Genomic DNA, 19107 nt, shown 5'->3' on the forward strand with positions numbered 1-19107 from the left:
TACTTTACATGATGATGGTGAATTGAATTGAATTGGATACACTGTTGTAGCCAGAGACTTACAGTGTATGTGTGTAACCCCTCATTCCCACCTGATGCCCTCATTACACAACAGCTCCGTCGCCGCCTCTGTCGTGTGATCACTCAGGTATGATGGCCGCCTCTGACTCGTTCCTGTCGACCTACCTACTGTTATTTTTCTTCTCTTATCTGTAATTACTCCATTTCAGACTTATAATGAGTTAAAATACAGAACTTTGCATTGATTTTTTACTCATATAATGTGAGAATTTTTATAAAAATTTTACTGGCAATTTTTACCTTGATTTTGGTTTAACTTCACCGAAGAGTTAAAATACTGGTTGTTATTTGACCTTTACCTCATTAAATCCTTAAAGAGACCAATATGTAAACCTGAATATATTTGTGTGTATTAAACCGAGACACAAACCTTCAAGAACTTCAGATTAATTGACCCAAAGTTGAAGGAGTGAAGATCAGCAACTAATTGACCACAAAGGGATATAAAAACACGCGAACAACAACAACAAAAATGATCACACAGTCAGACACCAACGAAGCAATTGTTACGTTATCGAGAAAGATGATGGACAGGTTCTTCACCTCGTTCAAACTATTAAGCCCTGAGTCGATTGTCACGATAATGCTCTTCGAGGCATTTAACTTACTGTGAGTGGTCTATGTCTGCCGTCCGACTAATTACCGAAATGTACCCAAATGTAGCAAAATATAGCCAGAATGAAGTCAAATAATGGTCCTACATGAATAAATCGGACTGCCAATCATTTCTCGACTAGTATTTGGTGTCACAAAGTCACAAAAAATTGGAAAACTTACTTTAATCTGAGTTAATACATCGCGCGCATGTACCGAGGGAGCGAGGAATTACCCAAATATAACCAAATGTAGCCGCAATGAAGTCAAATGATGGTCGTACAAGCGTAATTCGGGCTGTGAATCACTTCTCGATTATTATTTGGTGTCATAAAGTCACAAAAAATTGGTGAACTTAATTTAATCTGAGTTGTGTTGTGTTAGGTTAGGTTAGGTTAGGTTAGGTTAGATTAGATTAGATTAGATTAGGTTAGGTTAGGTACATGCACTTGATCTATTAACTCAGATTAAATTAAGTTTACCAATTTTTTGTGACTTCGTGACACCAAATACTAGTCGAGGTGAGGTTAGGTTAGGTTAGGTACATGCACTCGATCTATTAACTCAGATTAAATTAAGTTTACCAATTTTTTTGTGACTTTGTGACACCAAATACTAGTCGAGAAGTGATTGGCAGTCCGATTTATTCATCTAGGACCATTATTTGACTTCATTCCGGCTATATTTGGGTACATTTGGGTAATTAGTCGGACCCCTCGTCCTGACATAATGTAATAACTGACCGGAAAATAATCAACTTTATATTAATTTTAACAAAGACGAGAGAGAGAGAGAGAGAGAGAGAGAGAGAGAGAGAGAGAGAGAGAGAGAGAGAGATAATGTAAACACGAAAGATACTTGAAGAATTGTGTACCTAATGTGCGTTTGAAATACACACGTTTAATATCCACAAGTTCATTTCTCCTCATAAGGTACAATACAGTGTAGGTAACATCACAGTAGACCATTGAGAGATGATGCAACGAAAATATAACAGCTTGAGTTAAGTGGAGTTAGAAGTCTCGATTTTTTTTATAACACAGTATGACGATTGAGATTGGCACGAGGCGCTGAGAGAGATACAGTTAATGGAATAAAAGCTGAATGTGGTTATGAGGCTGGACACTTAGTAATATCTGTATCATGAAGAATTAAATCTACATCAGTAAGCAAGATAAGAAAAGACATTAAAGGGATGTAATGAGATGTAAAAGAGTGAGGACGTGTTGATAGTATTTTAGCTTTGATCCATTTATTGGGAAATATAATAAAACATTAGTTATACAGACAGATTTATTATATGTTGTGTTGCATAAACAGCTAATCCTTCCGTACTTCAATTACATGCCTCCATCCTATAAGTTGAACTCTATGCCCGCCCTAGTCATTTCATGGGCTCGCCAGCTTTCTCTCCTCCTCCTCCTTCTCCTTCTGTCAACCAAGACGCCTTAGAGATGGCTGTACGTGACCTGTGGGTGTGGTGGGTGTGGGTGTGTGGGAGGATGGAGAGGGCTGGAGGAATCAGGTATCATCCGGCCGCCGTCACAAGTCACCAATATCTGGGAGATGAATACGTCGTTCGTACCCATCTCCACTACTACTCTCACTCTTTATACTTCTTTCAGCTATATTTCCATTCGTTGTTTGCCAGAAATATTAGTATGATAGTGAGAAGATGTAAACTACGACTCAATGATGGAAACTCCGATTCATTGATGTAAACTTCGACTCAGTGATGTAAACTTCGACTTGGTGATGTAAACTACGACTCGGTGATGTAAACTACGACTCATTAATGTAGACTGCGACTCAATGGTGTAAACTACGACTCAGGGGTGTAAACTACGACTCAATGATGTACTTGGTGATGCAGCTAGTGTACATAAGAAGGTCTGAAGAATGTTTGAGAGTATTGAAGTCACTCCTCGAAGAACTGAACTTATCATAACACTTTAAGTATTAAGAAGTGGTCTGCTGCTGTGCATGCAATTTCACTTGTGTGGAAATTAATTGAATTCTCTATACACGCAGTCATATGTAGGTTTAAGGCACTATCTTCCTAGTTCTTATTTGTTCTTACTTCCACATTCGATTTACACAATATGAATTAAACCAAATATATCCGGAAAATGCCATCAGGATGAGCTACAGACTAGTGGTGAAAAGAGTATAGTAAATTAAGTAAAATAATGTATTGTGGAGTGGAGTAGAGGGGTAAAGTAAAGTACGAAAAATAATTGAAAATCAGACCCCTCAATGGCCCAATGAATTAGTTACCCTCCATATATGTATTTTGTTTTCTTTAAAAATTACGAGACAAGTATCAAAGAAAACGTTTGTGCTTTGTTTAAAATCCTGTTTAAAGTTAATGTAGTGTTTACAATGCACTTAAAATGTTGGTTTAAATAACAAATTCTAAACCTAACACTTTAAGACTATAATTTACGGAAGATAAGAAACAAAGAACAGATAATAGAGTTAATATGGCGAAAAATATTATCATTTACCTGAAATATAACAAATAAACTCAAAATACAAAATATAATGAAAGAAATATATGAAAGGATTTATAATTATGATCTCAATGTATTTATAATTGTGTATGAGAGTATATACCAGCGAGTGTACATGATGTTTTAAATGAGCGAGATTATCTGAATGAGTTTAGCGATGTTTATATGAGAATAGGTTAGGATTTACATTAAGTTAGGTTAGCGTTATGGTGGTTAATCTTTAGGTGAAATAAACTAGGGTGGAGATTCTTCAGGTGATCTTATTTTCCTCTCACGTAAACTCTACCTCAATATCGTTAACAATTATCATGATGTTTTAAAATGGATCGCCATGTGAATATTGGTGGCTGACAGATACAGAAATTCGACCTACCTCTGCCTCCTGCACCTGCCCCACGCCTCCATGCACCCCCCCCCCCTCCCCACATGTCTCTCACACTCCCTACTGCAGTAATCCACCCCCCCCCCCAGCCTTCCCAACCCACAAATCCATACACACAAACGCACAAATACCCAACGTAGACCTACATATAAACACACGCAAACACACGCATATAACAGACATGCAGACACACAAAGCTCCAGTCACACACGAGTTGACAGACTTTTAGTTCATTGATCCAGCGAGTGTAAGAAAAAAAGGCAACTTCACTCTACTCACTGATAAGAGAAAATGAAACCTTACCAATGTTTAATGTCTCTCTCTCTCTCTCTCTCTCTCTCTCTCTCTCTCTTTCTCTCTCTCTCTCTCTCTGCATTTATTTGTTACTGGTTTATTAGTGGGTGTGACAGGAGTTGTAAATGATGGGCGTGGGTAAGGGTTTGTTTACCTCCGGTTCAGATCTGGTGAGTGTAAACATTGTCCCTAAATCGTATCTGTATTCTGTTATCATTCTGAAATTTCTGTATCAGGGTTTGTGTGACTCTTATCATTGCTTTGTGAATTACTGTAGTAAGTAAAGGAAGTGAAAATTCTCTATCATCTTTACGTTTATTATAATATTTCGTCTTTGTGATCGGTTATGTTTTCTCCTCTGTCTCCTGATCTTAATCCTAATCCTCCTTTTCCTCCTTCACCCTATCTTCCTCCTTCTCCTTCACTTCTTCCTTCTCCTCTTCCTCCTTCTCCTCCTCCTTCAGAGCCTATTGCATCATACACTCCTTGACACTGTTGCGTCTTCAACAGCCTTGAGCCGCCCAGGTCACGTGCCTGGAGCCTTTATATTGAGCTGGTCGTGTTGCTACCGTGGTCACTCTGTCACGAGCCTTCACGGAACTCACACCTCCAGCCCTCAGCAAGGTAAGTGATGGGTGTGAGGATGTGTACTGGTGTGGGGAGGTGCTGTGTACTGGTGTGGGGAGGTGCTGTGTGCTAGTGTGGGGAGGTGCTGTGTGCGAGTGTGAGGAGGTGCTGTGTGGTATGTGGGGGTGTCATATACCAGTGTGGGCAGATGTCATGTACCAGTGCCAACACTCATTAAGGTAACATAGCCACTATTTGTATGTAACAAGAAGTGGTGTTGTCACAGATAGTTTGTTGTCATTATACCAACTTGGGAGCAATGTTGTCACGGCAGAGAAACTTATGTCGCTGACTGGTACAACGCTGTATAAACTTCCCTTCACCATATCGTGTGTCTGCCTCGTCTTCCTCGTAATCCTAATCCTTGGTATCATATTATCATTCCTTGTTCAGTATGAGCGATCGACAAGCCCCACTTTCCCACCACTCCTGCATGTCTGATCACGTCATTGTCTCGTATCAACAAAAACTAATGTATCATCGTCACAAACTATTCATATTAGGTTTCATATCTTAGTATCCTATCTTATCCACCGTCCATATTCATTATCCACATCCCACGACACCCATACTCACTGCTAGCAACTTCGTATTATTGTTTTTTTATATAAGTTAATTCAGTTATTTTCCACGGGTAAGGAAATCTTCAGTTTTATGTCGCCGTCTCCTCGGATCAAAATTCCAGATGAAACGAGTGTTATTTGTCAGGGACACACGGGTGAGAGGTCTAGCAACACCTGACTATTGAGTTTGGTTACCCAGCAGCAGGTGTGGTGGTGAGCGAGGAAGGCATTGTTAATGTGCCCGACTCATACTCAACCATTGTGTAACCTTTTCATTATTTCTTACGTCGATAAAGGATAAATTGCAGTGACATAGTTACAATTAATAAGTGAATTTATACGAAAGTTGTCAACATAGCAAACGTGTACTGTAGCTACAAGAGTTAGGTTGTTGATTTTTTTTCCACATATTCTCCACCTTCTAGCGACCAACCTGTCTTCCCGTTCATCTCCCGGACACATTCTCTTGTTAACACCGCCATTATGAAACCGTCTCATTTAGGCCTACATCACCCCCCCCCCCACCTTGTGCCATGCTGATGAAATTCTAGCCTGAGATAAGTCAGGTATGAAGGCGCCTCATTTGGTCTAGTGAGAGAGGGCCAATCGGCCAACCCGGCATCCAGGTCAACAAGGATTTTGTTACAGATCTCAAGTGTCCGTCTGACTACTACCTGCTGCCGGAACACCTCCTCGCTCCAAGGTCAGCCTCTCTCACTCAGCGAACTTCAGTAAAAAAAATCGGAAATAAAGAAATATACGTAACTGAGAATTACTTACACCCATAGGCATCACATCCTTGTACAGTACGGTATATGTCCACTTATGTAAAAAAGTATTTGAATTGCAGTTCATTGTGATGGTCTATTGTTGTTTTTAAGCAGTATAAGTTGGGAGTGGTCACACAACTATTTGGTAAATCCTTCCATCTATTGGTTTAGTGTGACAGTTGTTCCACGTGTTGGCACCGAGTCTCACCCCCACAGGGACACTAGACACTCGGCTCTTACTCACCACTTCACCTCGTCTCACAATTTCACACTCCAGCACATTGTTGGGCTTCTGTAAAGATTTGTCCTCTCATGTCTACCTCTTTGTTCATTGCTTTCCTTTGTTATATACAGTATATACCTCTATATAAAGTGCATATAGATCTGCCCGTTTATGCACATATTTCCTGAATTTTTATGTATTATCTGTCTGTCTGTGTGTTTATACGTGTGTTTGTGTGCATGTGTGCGTTTGTATGTGTTAAAGACCAACTCATTATACATTCTTCATCTTAGCGATCACTTGTTGGGTCTGGATAAGCCGTCGGTGTAACAAGGTGTCACAACTCTCAATGATCTTTCAATTATACCCAAAAGATATCCACATTGTCAGCCTTTCCTCCTCTCAGAATGTCATCGTGTATATCTCATCTCTTTCAGTGCTTCATGTCTGCAATTTATTTATTCCCTGACAGTTCAAGTGTTGTGTTAGGTTCCTCAGTCATCGAATCATGTTCTCGTTTTACATCTTACAAGTGGCTATTATCCTGTTAATGTTACTTCACTCCACAGAGTAAGTTACGTCTTATGATGGTTTCTTGCGGACGTAATATAACCAGATTAATTTCCATGTAGACGTGTGTGTGTGTAAACTGTAACTAGAGCTAAATTAATCCATATAATTCCTGCAAGTAGAAACTATACAGGGAACAATTAATTAGTCTTTGTGTCCAACCACTCAACCTGGCGGACAGATCTCATGACAACGACAAAATTTCTCTTGGTGTTTTGTGAGATTTGAGGATGTGTCGTGTCTGTCTTGCTGAGGGCTGGGGCGTCGGGTGAATCTCGAGAGCCTGTAAATACACACTCGTCTCTATTGTCATCAGCGACTCGTTAACTTGTGTTATGGATCGGCTATCTTGAGTTGTTGGTGGACTGTTTCACACTCCCCACACGCCGAAGAGAGATTCATTATTTACTGAGTTAGTCATGAGAGGCGATTCAGTGTGGTGAGGCGGCGTATCAGCAGTCGCCTATACAAAGACTGAGAATCGTTTAGGATGAGTGAATTGACCGAAGAGTGAGAAACATTACTCATAAGTGGAATAAAATATAAGTACGACATGTCTTCAGGAGAAATGAGAGTTGATTCTTTAAGGCAGTATGATATGTGTCAAGAGTTTAGGATCTGTCTTTAGATGACGGTACGAAAATGTTAAAGTATTGATTAATGGCAAATATATAAGACGAATACATCTTCATTTTTTGGTGGCTTATACATTCGAATTTGGTTGTACAGAGTTTCAAGTCTTCCTCGTACACAGCTGTCGATCCTCTGTTGTTTCTCCCATTACCTCCAGTGTCCTCTTAACCACACAGCTTAACTTCCTTATTTTTTTTTCTATTTCAGCTTTTATATTTCTCTCTTGCTTGTAGTTTCTTCTCTACTCCACAGATCGTGTCTCAGTCGTTTCTATCCTATAACCTTCCTCGTTCCTTATAGGTTCGTCTAGTCCTCGTGTTGTTCTTCTTCTTGTTTTTGTTTGTGTGTGTTGAGAAAGAGAGGAGGAAAATAAATCCCCTCAAAATATCCAAAGAAAACGGTAAATTGTTCATGATTAATTAATACCAAAGACTATAATAAACATCAAAGTCACGATCTCGGATATGCATTAAAATTCTTATTATTGTTTACGTAATAAAACTCTAAAATGCATCATTTTTATACCGGGGGATTACTGTGTACGCGTAGGTTGCAATGTAACGAGAGCCTCCACTGTATTCTGACTAGTAACACAACCTGGAGATAACCACAGACACGCCACAACACGACCCGTCTCTTGTGTATATCGTCTGTTATTCTTTACCACAACTTGCCGTATTATTGTGCAGATAGTCATGTTGTTTGTCACCCTGCCACCCTCACTGTCTCCCTGCCACCCTCACTGTCTCCCTGCCACCCTCACTGTCTCCCTGCCACCCTCACTGTCTCCCTGCCACTGTCTCTGCCACCCTCACTGTCTCCCTGCCACCCTCACTGTCTCCCTGCCACCCTCACTGTCTCCCTGCCACCCTCACTGTCTCCCTGCCACCCTCACTGTCTCCCTGCCACCCTCACTGTCTCCCTGCCGCCCTCACTGTCTCCCTGCCGCCCTCACTTACCTCTCTGCCATCCTCACTTTCCTCCCTGCCACCACCACCACTACCGTGCCTTCAGACAAGTCAATCGTCAATGATAGTGATCATTGTAATACGTCACGTGACACTAAGTGACGCCAATGGCTGGGGAATCCACTTCACCTCACTCGGGACACTGACAAGAGGAGGGGGGGGGGCAGGGAACGGGGGAGGGGGCATAAGACAGGGGGAAGGGGAGGAAGCAGAAGAGATAACCCAGGGGTAAGGGACGTGGTAGGGGCAGGGGAAAGTAATCGGTACGGGGGAAGTGGCAAGGGAAGGAAATACTAAGGAAAGAAGACTGACAGTGGATGGAAAGGGAAGGAGAGCAGAAGGGAGTATATATACAAGACAAGTTCATAATAATAATAATAATATCTCAGTCAGCCATTATAAAAAAATCACAACTGCTAAATTCATTAACAAGCAAAAGTTATCATTTCAGTATTGGGAAGATAAATAGGATATCGGAACTTGGCCAAAAGGTTTACTGTAGACTTAAGACAAAGGAAAGGTGTTGCCTGAGTGACAGCTGGAGGGAGAATGTTGCATCAGCCAGTGTCTCAACGGTTAATCAAATTGTTGTGTTAGAGCGGCCTTGGTGGGTTTCCTCGAGTGTGGCACTACGGAGGGAGGGGGGCAGGACGGAAGAGGACATTGGTATAGATTCAAGTACTGTATTATCTTATTAATCACCAAAATACTATGTCTTGATTTTAATGGAGGTAGTCTACTTATGATTGAGACAGGTAGGTGTATATCATCACGTGTGGTAGGTGACAGGTGGAGGTGACAACATAGACAGCATCTCCAAGACAGTAGTGTGTTGTTGTGACAAGAGGGAGAATCAGCTGATCTGGTTCCTTTCCGGACGTGTGTTACCTTACGTAGGCGTAGGAGCGATGAGTAGAGGGGGAGGTTGGAGAGTAAAGTAAAGGAAAAGAAAAGAAAACAAGAAGATAACAGTAAACATGACCCGTAAATAAAGTGGAACATTAACCAATAGTTTGTGTTGTATTAAGATTAACTATATTGTTCTCTCGGAAATGTGAACCGTTAATAATAATCAAAATGTTGCTTTATATTATGATCTGCGAGTCACTTGTTACCGTCACCAGCAAATTTTTTGTCAGTGAGTGAATCGGTAACAAATTTTCTCTTGTCAGTCCACTTAAGTTAAACTTAGTTCACTTGATACACACTCGGCCCAGAAAGTTAATGTAAATAAAGGGTCTATAGTTCATTTTTCGAAGATATTTTTAATATTTGATTTACCTAACACCAGACGATTTTATTCACCATAGAGAGGACACTATACACAAGGGGTTAGAGGACACCATACACAAGGGGTTAGAGGACACCATACACAAGGGGTTAGAGGACACCATACACAAGGGGTTAGAGGACACCATACACAAGGGGTTAGTAGACTATTTTCCTTAAATAAGCTTCAGTTTACTATTTATCACCTTTTTTATGGTGTTGTTGTTTTAGCCCACCATTTGATGATGTGACCTCATTTCTTCACCAACCTGCTTACTAAATATTTATTGCTCAGTTATGTCATAGATGCTTCATAAATATTGACTAATCAGAATCCTTAATCCAAATCTTGTTCACAACTTCCAGTATATAAGTCTTTGGTAAATTAATTCAATTCCGACAGGTAAAAAAAAAAATCGTATATCCAGGAATGACTCCCCTTTACAATTAGTTAAACGTCAGAAATATATTTAAACTGGAAGCCGACAAGAGATTACATTACACCTGAGAGTTATAGACACAGGTGACAGTCAATGTTAAGTGTCCGTGTCGGTGGGTCCTGTGTGAGAATGTATCGGGAACCAGAACAGTCACGTATACTACATAGAGCTGGTTAAGGGTGAATGTTGCGACACCTTTCCCAGTTTTGGCCATTTTTACGATTATATTCACCTGTAATAGAGAAGAGTTGGTGGGTTTAGTTTACGCTGTGATCACGACCATCTTTTGAAAAGCTTTGAGAATCGTGTTTGAGAGATTATCTCACGTGAATCTTTCTCTTTTGTTATGGTATGTGTGGGGGGGGGGGTGCTGAACTTATTGTATCCGTGTTGTGGTAGAGTATAACTGTTGCATGTACAGTATGTAAGTGGTGGTAGGGGTGGTGGGAGGTACAACAATATATGAGGGGGCGTGATAGTGAGGTGGTCGCCGCTACACGTGACCTGAAGACATCCTTGACTCCAAACAGCGAGGGTCTGTTGCTTTGGTCCAATCACCCACAAAAACACTCTTCCGCGTCGATCTTACTCGTCTCTTCCTTAAAAACAATAACAAACGAATATTTACTTGTGATGATAACTGATAAGTACTTCAGCAAATTAGTTTCATTGTGTTTACGTAATCAATCGTGCTTATGTAAAATACACAGGCGCGTGTGTTAGTGTGTGTGTGTGTTAGTGCGGGAATACGTAACGTCAATACCCAGCACGGATTGGCTGTAGTGTGAAGCAGGGGAGGGGACAGTGGTGGTGATCACAGGAGTACCCGCCTCACTCTACCACCCTATGGTCACTCGTGATCTCACACCTACACGTGACCAGGAGTGTAAGGTGGAGGTGTGGTCACTGAGCATCCTTGAACACTATGTTTGAGACTGTCCCTTCATGTGTAGATCTCCAGAGTCAAAGAAGTATCGTGGTCAGTAAAGTTGTGAGACGATAAGTGTTGTTGGCAGGTAACACAGGTGACTCGTGGCGCCCCTGCATAAAAACAAACAAGAACACAGGTTAGTCGTTTCTCCGAACAATAATTTCTTAAGAATATAGAACATATTTCAATCCTTATTCAATTATTATATGTTCCTTTTTCCCTTAACTGTATACACACTTGACATCACTGTACTTGTTTTACACATATACAACCTTCACAGTTATGACTTCTCTCCACAATGTCATTTGGGTGTGTTATGCCAGCTCGATGATGCTGTCTAATACAAATGTTACTTAAATTATTGTTATTTCGCCTTTAACCAAGTACACAGTAACCAAACTGATTTTTCAATAGTTGTAAGTTCCTTGAGGGAACAACCCACAACAATCTGTACCGACAACTTGTATCACTTTCCCCACAGCCACCAGAGCTACCTCACACATTGGATTTTACCGCCTTCTAACCGTAAGCTTTGACGTACCATGATTTTCCTTCTTTGTGATTCCTACTTTGGTGATTATTAACCTTATTCCTCTGACCGACAAGCCAAGTTTTTCTACCATCTTATGAGTTACAATAGTCATATCACTAATGGGACCCACAATGTGTTGATTTGCCTTCCTCTGCCATTAAAAATACCTTTTACTTTGATCCTTCGTGATTGATTTTTCAGGTTGAAACGTTTTAAAATATAATATTGCAACAAACTCTGTGATTCTGGTTGGACCTACATACAGTTGTGTTTTGCAGACGAGGGGTAGTTGGCATTGAGCAGTTCCTTGTCACCAGGACCCGCTGCCTCATGAACACACCTGATCACGTTAGTCCCACGTCACCACCAAATGAAACATCGTTCACGGGGAGTGTCCAGATGTTGAAGTGGATCCTCACCTGTCACGAACACTGAAGGGAACGCCCTCTTTGGTAGTCCTTCGTCACAAGGACACAAGTGATTATTTCCAAAGTGCCGCCATCAACGACAATGGACAAACAAGTTATCTCAACGTCAGCAGAGACGATGTGATAAATCCTGATAGTGGAGCTGGTGAGGTAGAAGTCATACCTTTGACCACCGTATATGCAACTCCAGGATGTATACGGGACCGAAGAGAGACCACATGGAGACTATTTCAGACTCCATGAACAACGGAACAGCGACAGCATTTCCGATCCTAGAATCACTGGTGACCGAGAGACGGCATAATAGCAGGACTGGTTCATCAGGACTCTACAGTTCAAGAGATCAGCAACATAGCGCCAAGAGAGAAAATAAATCAGTCTTTGAGAAAGTTAATGACACCACAAATGTGTTTTTTGAACCACTAAAGAACGAAAACAAATCAGGTATTAGGAATTCTCTTGATCTCACCACCTCGTTCGAGAGACAGAATTCACCTCTTATCTCCAGTGTTCAAAATCCTCGCCAGAGTACTGTGTCTGGTACTCTTGGTGCAGACACGACGAATAACAGCAACGAGAAAATACAGCCTCAGAACTCCTCTATAACATGTGATGCTTCTAATACTAAAACGACTGTTAAACTACGCAATAAAAGACGAGCAGCGGGAAGCACCACCGCAGCTTGGCCTTTCTCACAGCTGGATCTTATGAAGCGACGTAGTGCCGAAATTTCCCAACTAAGACACGCGTTAGAGGAAAAGATAAGGAGTCAAAATTCTACATACAGTCGCTTTAGCACTAACATGAACGGACATGATTACCGTAGACCTAATTCTGAATATTTAACAAGTAGTAAACGTCCATCCAGTGTGTATGGATTCAGGCACAGAGATAATAACCTCGAAAAAGAAAATAAAGAACCGTTAATTTCACTACGAAACAACATCTACACCTCGACCCAAGTCCGCCAACAACAACACAACAGAAATTCTGCACCTCCAGGCTCTATTGATCCCCGTAAACTCAAGTACCTGATGGACGACCAGCGTAAATCTTCTCCATTCCTGGACCACAAGACCCCCGGACCGCTCCTCTGTCACAACTGTTCAAGTCCAGTGAATTTTAGTCCATATAAGTACTCAAGATCTATGTCTTATTGTGATGAGGGCGAGGACACGGGGTCACAGTACTACACGCCCATGACCTCACCAGGACCCAGAGTTACTCATCCGTTAAAGAAGATCCGACACAGTGGAGACTCAGACGAGGATACTTCAGAAGGTATGTCACTACTGCTGGTGGTAAGAGAGGCTGAGTGTTACGTAAAACTAAAAATAAATCATCCATGAATCTTAACGTTGTGACTTGATCAGACTTAATAAGGCTTTGTCAGTATTATTCACATGTAAAGTAAATAAGCAATTGGTTTCTTCAATAACTTATCTAATAGAGAGAAAAATACTTCACGTAGTTTACCTCTTGTGTTCCCGGGTCAGGGTCATACGAGGACACCAACGACCGGGTCAACTATTACCCGAACTGTGACGCCACCATCTGGATCCGATCCTGCACCAATCAGATCACCCAACCACTCTCCGGGGTCCAGTCAGGTCAGTCACTTACACCACCTATTAGGATTTACTCTGGAGCTCCCCTAAATTATTGATAACACTTACAATAAGGAACAAAGCACATATAACGAGGCTGAGATAACTGGACCTGTTTTATAATGAAGGAATCTTTGATCACACAATTATTCCAATGTAGGAGAGGAATATACAGTAACATTTCATTAAGATCTACCGTTTAGTCTTCACTACTAAAACTCGAACAACCAAGATAGACTTCAGTGGTTTTATGTCTCTAATAATCTACAATGTTGTGTTACTTTGTGTTCCTTTGGCCAGGTGTGATTCCCAGGTGGCTGCGAGGCGCTTTAATACGTAATGGCCCAGGTCGTATCCAGGTGGGCGAGCAGCAATACAACCACATCTTTGATGGCTCGGCGCTGCTGCACAGGTGGGCTACTTTTTCTCAGAACAGGAGAGGTGTACGTGACACTGTGTCCTCTGATGGGCAATAGAACGGTAAAGTGACCAATAATCATGTTGGGTTTACATAGAACACCTTGGATAAGAAGGACCTCATGAAATACTCTGGTAACAGGTGTCTCGCCTCCCTCAGGTTCCACTTCCGGGAAGGCCGAGTGACCTACCAGAACAAGTTCCTGCAGAGTCGCAGCTACCTCAGGGACACAAAGGCTCAGCGTATCGTCGTCAACTACTTCGGCACAAGAGCCCACCCTGACCCCTGCAAGACCATCCTGCAGAAGTAAGTATCGCTGCTGCTGACGGTAGATGTCACTGGCGTCGTCACTGGTTTTGTCTAGTGTTTGCTTAATTTGTCACAACAAAATACAGTAAATTCTGCTTTTATTATGTTAAAACACAACATCAAAGGTAAATACACAATAAGGCTAAAGTTTGGAATCTCTTGATACTACTACAGTCTCACTGCAACATGAACACCAAATTGGCCTTCACCTTAATGACCATAGGTTAGGTTAGGTTATGTGTGATGCGTTTCCTCATCTTAAGTTAAAGTTAAACTAAAATATAAAGTGAGCGCTTGAGAAGCTTTACTCAATAGTCTAACTCATCCGACGTTCCCGCAGCATCGCCAGCAAGTTTACTTTCGAGGAGCACTTCACAGACAACGCCCAGATCAGCCTCTACCCTTACGGCGACGGCCTCTACGCCCTCACGGAGACCCCCTTCATCTTCCGCGTCGATCCTGAAACACTGGACACCCACGAGAAGGTAAGCGTGTTTACATAATATACCAGAATGTGTATTTCTATACTTTCAACCCAACCAGATTCTTCCTCTCGTCTCTATTATGTGGAAAAATTAAATAGTAACGTTTATTAAACCTAGCTGTAGTAAAAAAAAATATGAATAGTTTCGTCTAGACACCTGTTGGATGCACCTCACCTGGCCTCTCCCGCAGGTGGACTTGACGAAGCACATCGCAGTGTTGACTCACACGGCTCACCCTCATGTGGACAGAGACGGCACCGTGTACAACATCGGGCAGGGGGTGGGGCCCTTCGGACCAAAGTACCACATCTGCAAGTTCCCAAAACAAAAGACTAATTCTCAAGGTCAGTTTAACACACCAACTAGTGTCTATATAAAGCTAAAAGAGGAAAATAGTGCAGAGGAGAAACTTACATTAAGAAATCGTATTCCTTTACCTCACTTGTGTTAACTGTCTTCACTTCCTCTGGTGAGAAACAACCTGAACTAAAATCATATATTGGTTCATAACAATTTTCTCAGGTACCATATTCCTTTTACCAACATCCACGTAGCAAAATTTTTGATATTTGAGATTTAAAATATAAAGTTTCTGAATGAGGCAGATATAATTCTCCTCTTGAGACAAAGAAACATTTAACAAACAAGATATCATACTCAACCACAATGATAGTATGATAACTGTATGCTAAACTTAACTTTTACGTTACGTGAGACACTCCGTTGCCAACCTAACTGTTTGAAGTTGTGCCTCGAGGGTGTAGGGAGGTGTCGTGTATAAAGATGTAAAACTGAAGCTTATCCTGACACCTAGGTAACTCCCACAACAATAATACTGATACAATGTCACTCCGGCATCACGCAGGTAAGGTGAAGAGCCCCTTCGAGCAGGCCGAGGTGGTGGGGTCGGTGACGGCCCGCTGGCTCTTCAACCCCTGTTACATGCACTCCTTCGCCATGACCGACAACTACTGGGTCATCATCGAGCAGCCACTTGTCGTCTCCGTCTCCAAGATTATCAAAGTCATACTAAAACAGGATGCCCTCATCGACGCCCTCCAGTGGTGGGAGAAGGAAGTAAGGAACTATCACAGCTTTATGGAGTTGTTGATGTTGAAAGTCTGCAATTTTAACAGACACCAAGTTACTCAGGAATGTCTACCATTTCTAAGTTATAAAGAAATGTTTACGATTGCAATGCCGTGATAGAGAAATATTAACATATTGGCATTAATTCCAACTCGGTTAACTTTTATTCTAATCAAGACAGGTACTTGCATAGATATCTTAAAACTGATATGTAACACTAAGGACGCCCTATATCGTCTCCATTAAAGAGTCTTAGTTTATAGGATTAGTTTTTACCTTCCACTACACGAAGATAATAATATACTAAACTGTCTTCGTGCAATGTTTACAAACCTTATTAGAAGAATTGTAGGATTTGTGGATGATGGTGGATGTGACCGGATGTTTGTTTACCTTCAGACAAAGATCCACGTAGTGAGGAGAGACACTGGCACCGTCACCAGCACACAGTACGTCACCGAGACCTTCTTCTTCCTTCACACCATCAACGCCTACGAGGACAGAGGCCACATCGTCCTCGACATCGCCGCCTACAAGAACGCCGAGATGCTGCATTGTATGTTCGTCGAGGCTCTTAAGGTAAGTAATGGCGCCAAGAATTATTTACCATTACAAATATGAAGATTGTTATAACTATACTATTTACACCATCAGCGTTATATTTTGAGAGTATATCTGAATTCTAAAGTACTAATATGCTGTTGATATTACCGAGGTACTATTTATACGTCATTGAATGTATCTGAGGCTTCAGGTACCCCCAAAAAACAATGCAATATACTTTATATTTTTTTCTTAGTTCTGAGGAAAGTTTGTAGATTTTTTTAACTTTGTGACGAATTGCATTGGTTAAGACTTCCGTTCACCAGTAAACAAACTAGATTTCTTAACTAATCCCTGGGAAACTGAGATTATCACATCCTTAAGATATTCGTATCATCAGGTAGAGAAATTCAAAAGGTAGGATTGATTCACACACCAGGAGACTCACCGACGTAGTGTTTATAAAGCTTACATTACCATAGGAACGGACATACATTAGACAGACATGTATCACAAAGGTCAATCATCCCCAGAACGCCGCCTACGACCCAAGCTACGCCCAGATGTTCCGTGGGCGGCCTAAAAGATGGGTAATACCTTTGAGACCCAACAAGAACGCAGGACCCCATGCTAACCTCATCACCCTCCCCAACACTCGCTGCCGGGGTCGCTGGGTCAAGAAGAACGTCATCCACCTCACGCCAGAACTCATCGTCAACATCGGCTGTGAGGTGAGACGTCACATGAGATCGTTATAGAGATTTTTACTGTCTGATTTAATGAACAAGGAATGCACTGGATATATTCCGCCAGTGTTATATGTAGTTATATTTCCCTGTCAATATATATAAATTACATATACCTCTAAGACATGTATCGTATCATCTACCTGGGTTGTATAATGTGGGTTAAGTTGCTACTATTCAACAGGTGCCAAGAATTCACTACGACGAGTACAACGGCCGCCACTATCAGTACTTCTATGCCATCTGTAGCGACGTGGACCATCCCTGCCCTGGCACGGTGTGTAAAGTTACCCTTGGATACTACTGTTACTATTAACGCTACTATTCCTAATTACTATTTGGGCTTCTATTACTACAATAATGACAATAGTATTAATGATACTAATTTTAATACTGAAGGAGTGAAGATTGTAACAGTAGTAAAAATATAGTTAATAATAGACAAACCAACCTGACCTGTGATAATATTTTCGCTCCCGGACACAGCTAGTGAAGGTGGACGTGGTAAACAAAACACACGTGGAGTGGAGTGAGGACAACGTGTACCCCTCAGAACCCATCTTCGTCCCGTCGCCACAAGCAAAGGTACGACACTGAGAATATGAGGGAAGTGGTGGCGCATGAAACAAAATAATCAACACATGGAGTTGAATCCTATCCAAATGACAATCTGTTTATGGAGGAAAAACAAAAGATAAACTCCCAATGTGTATGTTTTATGTTTTAATCATTTCTTAGGATGTTTTTGTTTATATTTTCATTACTTGTTTAACAGTGATAGAGTTTCTTCAATGTATTTTTGTACCAGTATTAAATATTCTTACATCTTACTTGTTTCCACCAGCGTGAGGACGACGGGGTGGTGTTATCGGCACTACTGAGAGCTAAAGGTCTGGATCAGCAAGTGTGTATGTTGGTCCTTGACGCCACTACCTTCACTGAGTTGGGCCGAGTGGAGTTCGTCGCTCCGGGTCCTGTGCCTAAATGCCTCCATGGGTGGTGGGTCAAAGATGGCACCCTCACCATCCACCCTCAACACAACAAGAACAAATCCCAAACTAGAACGTAAATAGGCAAGTGTGTTGGATAGACTGTTTATATAAATTTATACTGATAGTAATATGTATAATGTATATCGTTCTTAATATAATGTAGATAATTCACATGTTGTTCAGATTTTTATAGTATTTATAAATGATATATATATTTTCTCATTTTCATATAAATATAAAAAAGGAAAGATATTAATCTAAATTATATAGAATTTTGCAGTTTTTTTTCTTCTAAACTTGGGGAAATGTATTTATATTTAACGAGTGAGTAATTGAAGATATACACCGTTTTTCATTCTTCATAACTTAGGGCAGTACTTTATGACATACCGGACAACTATTGGGCAGTCGCAAAATAATCCCAAGTGAAAATCCAATCTTTGCCCATTACTTCACGGGGTACAAGTTACACAGTAGTTAGAATACACTTTTGGCTTAAGTTTCCATGTTAAAGGAAGTAATTTAAATATATCTGTTTCTTACAAATTTAACGGATTTCGATTTAACGGACTACCCTCTCTCATACAGTCCGTTAAAAGGAAACTTCACTGTCTAACATTCCTCATATACGTGATGCACATAATGTACTTTTCTTAATAGGTTGACACGAATATTAGACGACTCTGTGAACCTCTTTAAAACACCTTCAGATGATAATACTATCCATGTAAATAATTAAGTTTAGTTAATCGTTAATGTGTGCCTTAGCTTCAGGTGTTTTGAGATTTATACAAAAGGAAGCAACATTTTTTTTTTATTCCTTTATTGTTAAGGTTTATCTATTTAATAATTATCTTCGTCTTTTTAATGAGATTATATTTTTATAGTCAACACTTCTCTATAATCTTTTAATTACTTTTTTTTTACAAGACTATAATAATCCCAGAGAAAATTATACCTAGAACGTGTTATAGTGTCTGGTGGATAATATATTTTTACTATCACAAGTTGTATATATCATGTAATCACCTGAATAAATAGTGAAGATTATATATCAATTACCTATAACTCCATTGATATATCCAATTATATAACTGTGGC

The 19107-nt window shown here is 40.7% G+C and overlaps 1 protein-coding gene across 1 annotated transcript; it reads left to right on the forward strand.

Annotated features, from left to right (window-relative positions):
• The first annotated feature begins 4440 nt into the window (after nucleotides 1–4440).
• LOC121878637 (carotenoid isomerooxygenase-like) lies at nucleotides 4441–19056 on the forward strand. Its single transcript, XM_042384964.1, has 13 exons — nucleotides 4441–4487; nucleotides 11668–13098; nucleotides 13314–13427; nucleotides 13725–13836; nucleotides 14002–14148; nucleotides 14492–14636; nucleotides 14827–14980; nucleotides 15502–15713; nucleotides 16125–16304; nucleotides 16802–16999; nucleotides 17199–17291; nucleotides 17501–17599; nucleotides 17859–19056. The coding sequence occupies exons 2-13, from the start codon at nucleotides 12009–12011 to the stop codon at nucleotides 18081–18083; spliced, it is 2769 nt and encodes a 922-aa protein (XP_042240898.1). The 5' UTR covers nucleotides 4441–4487; nucleotides 11668–12008; the 3' UTR covers nucleotides 18084–19056.
• Nucleotides 19057–19107: the final 51 nt, after the last annotated feature.

Source organism: Homarus americanus, unplaced genomic scaffold (assembly GCF_018991925.1).
Source record: "Homarus americanus isolate GMGI-L3 unplaced genomic scaffold, GMGI_Hamer_2.0 scaffold44246, whole genome shotgun sequence".
Lineage (NCBI taxonomy): Eukaryota > Metazoa > Arthropoda > Malacostraca > Decapoda > Nephropidae > Homarus > Homarus americanus.

Coding starts and splice junctions, on each gene's coding strand:
- LOC121878637 (XM_042384964.1), top strand. CDS start 12,009: ATGTATACGGGACCGAAGAGAGACCACATGGAGACTATTTCAGACTCC. Junction 14,149..14,491: donor TGCAAGACCATCCTGCAGAA/GTAAGTATCGCT, acceptor ACGTTCCCGCAG/CATCGCCAGCAAGTTTACTT. Junction 17,600..17,858: donor TCCCGTCGCCACAAGCAAAG/GTACGACACTGA, acceptor TGTTTCCACCAG/CGTGAGGACGACGGGGTGGT.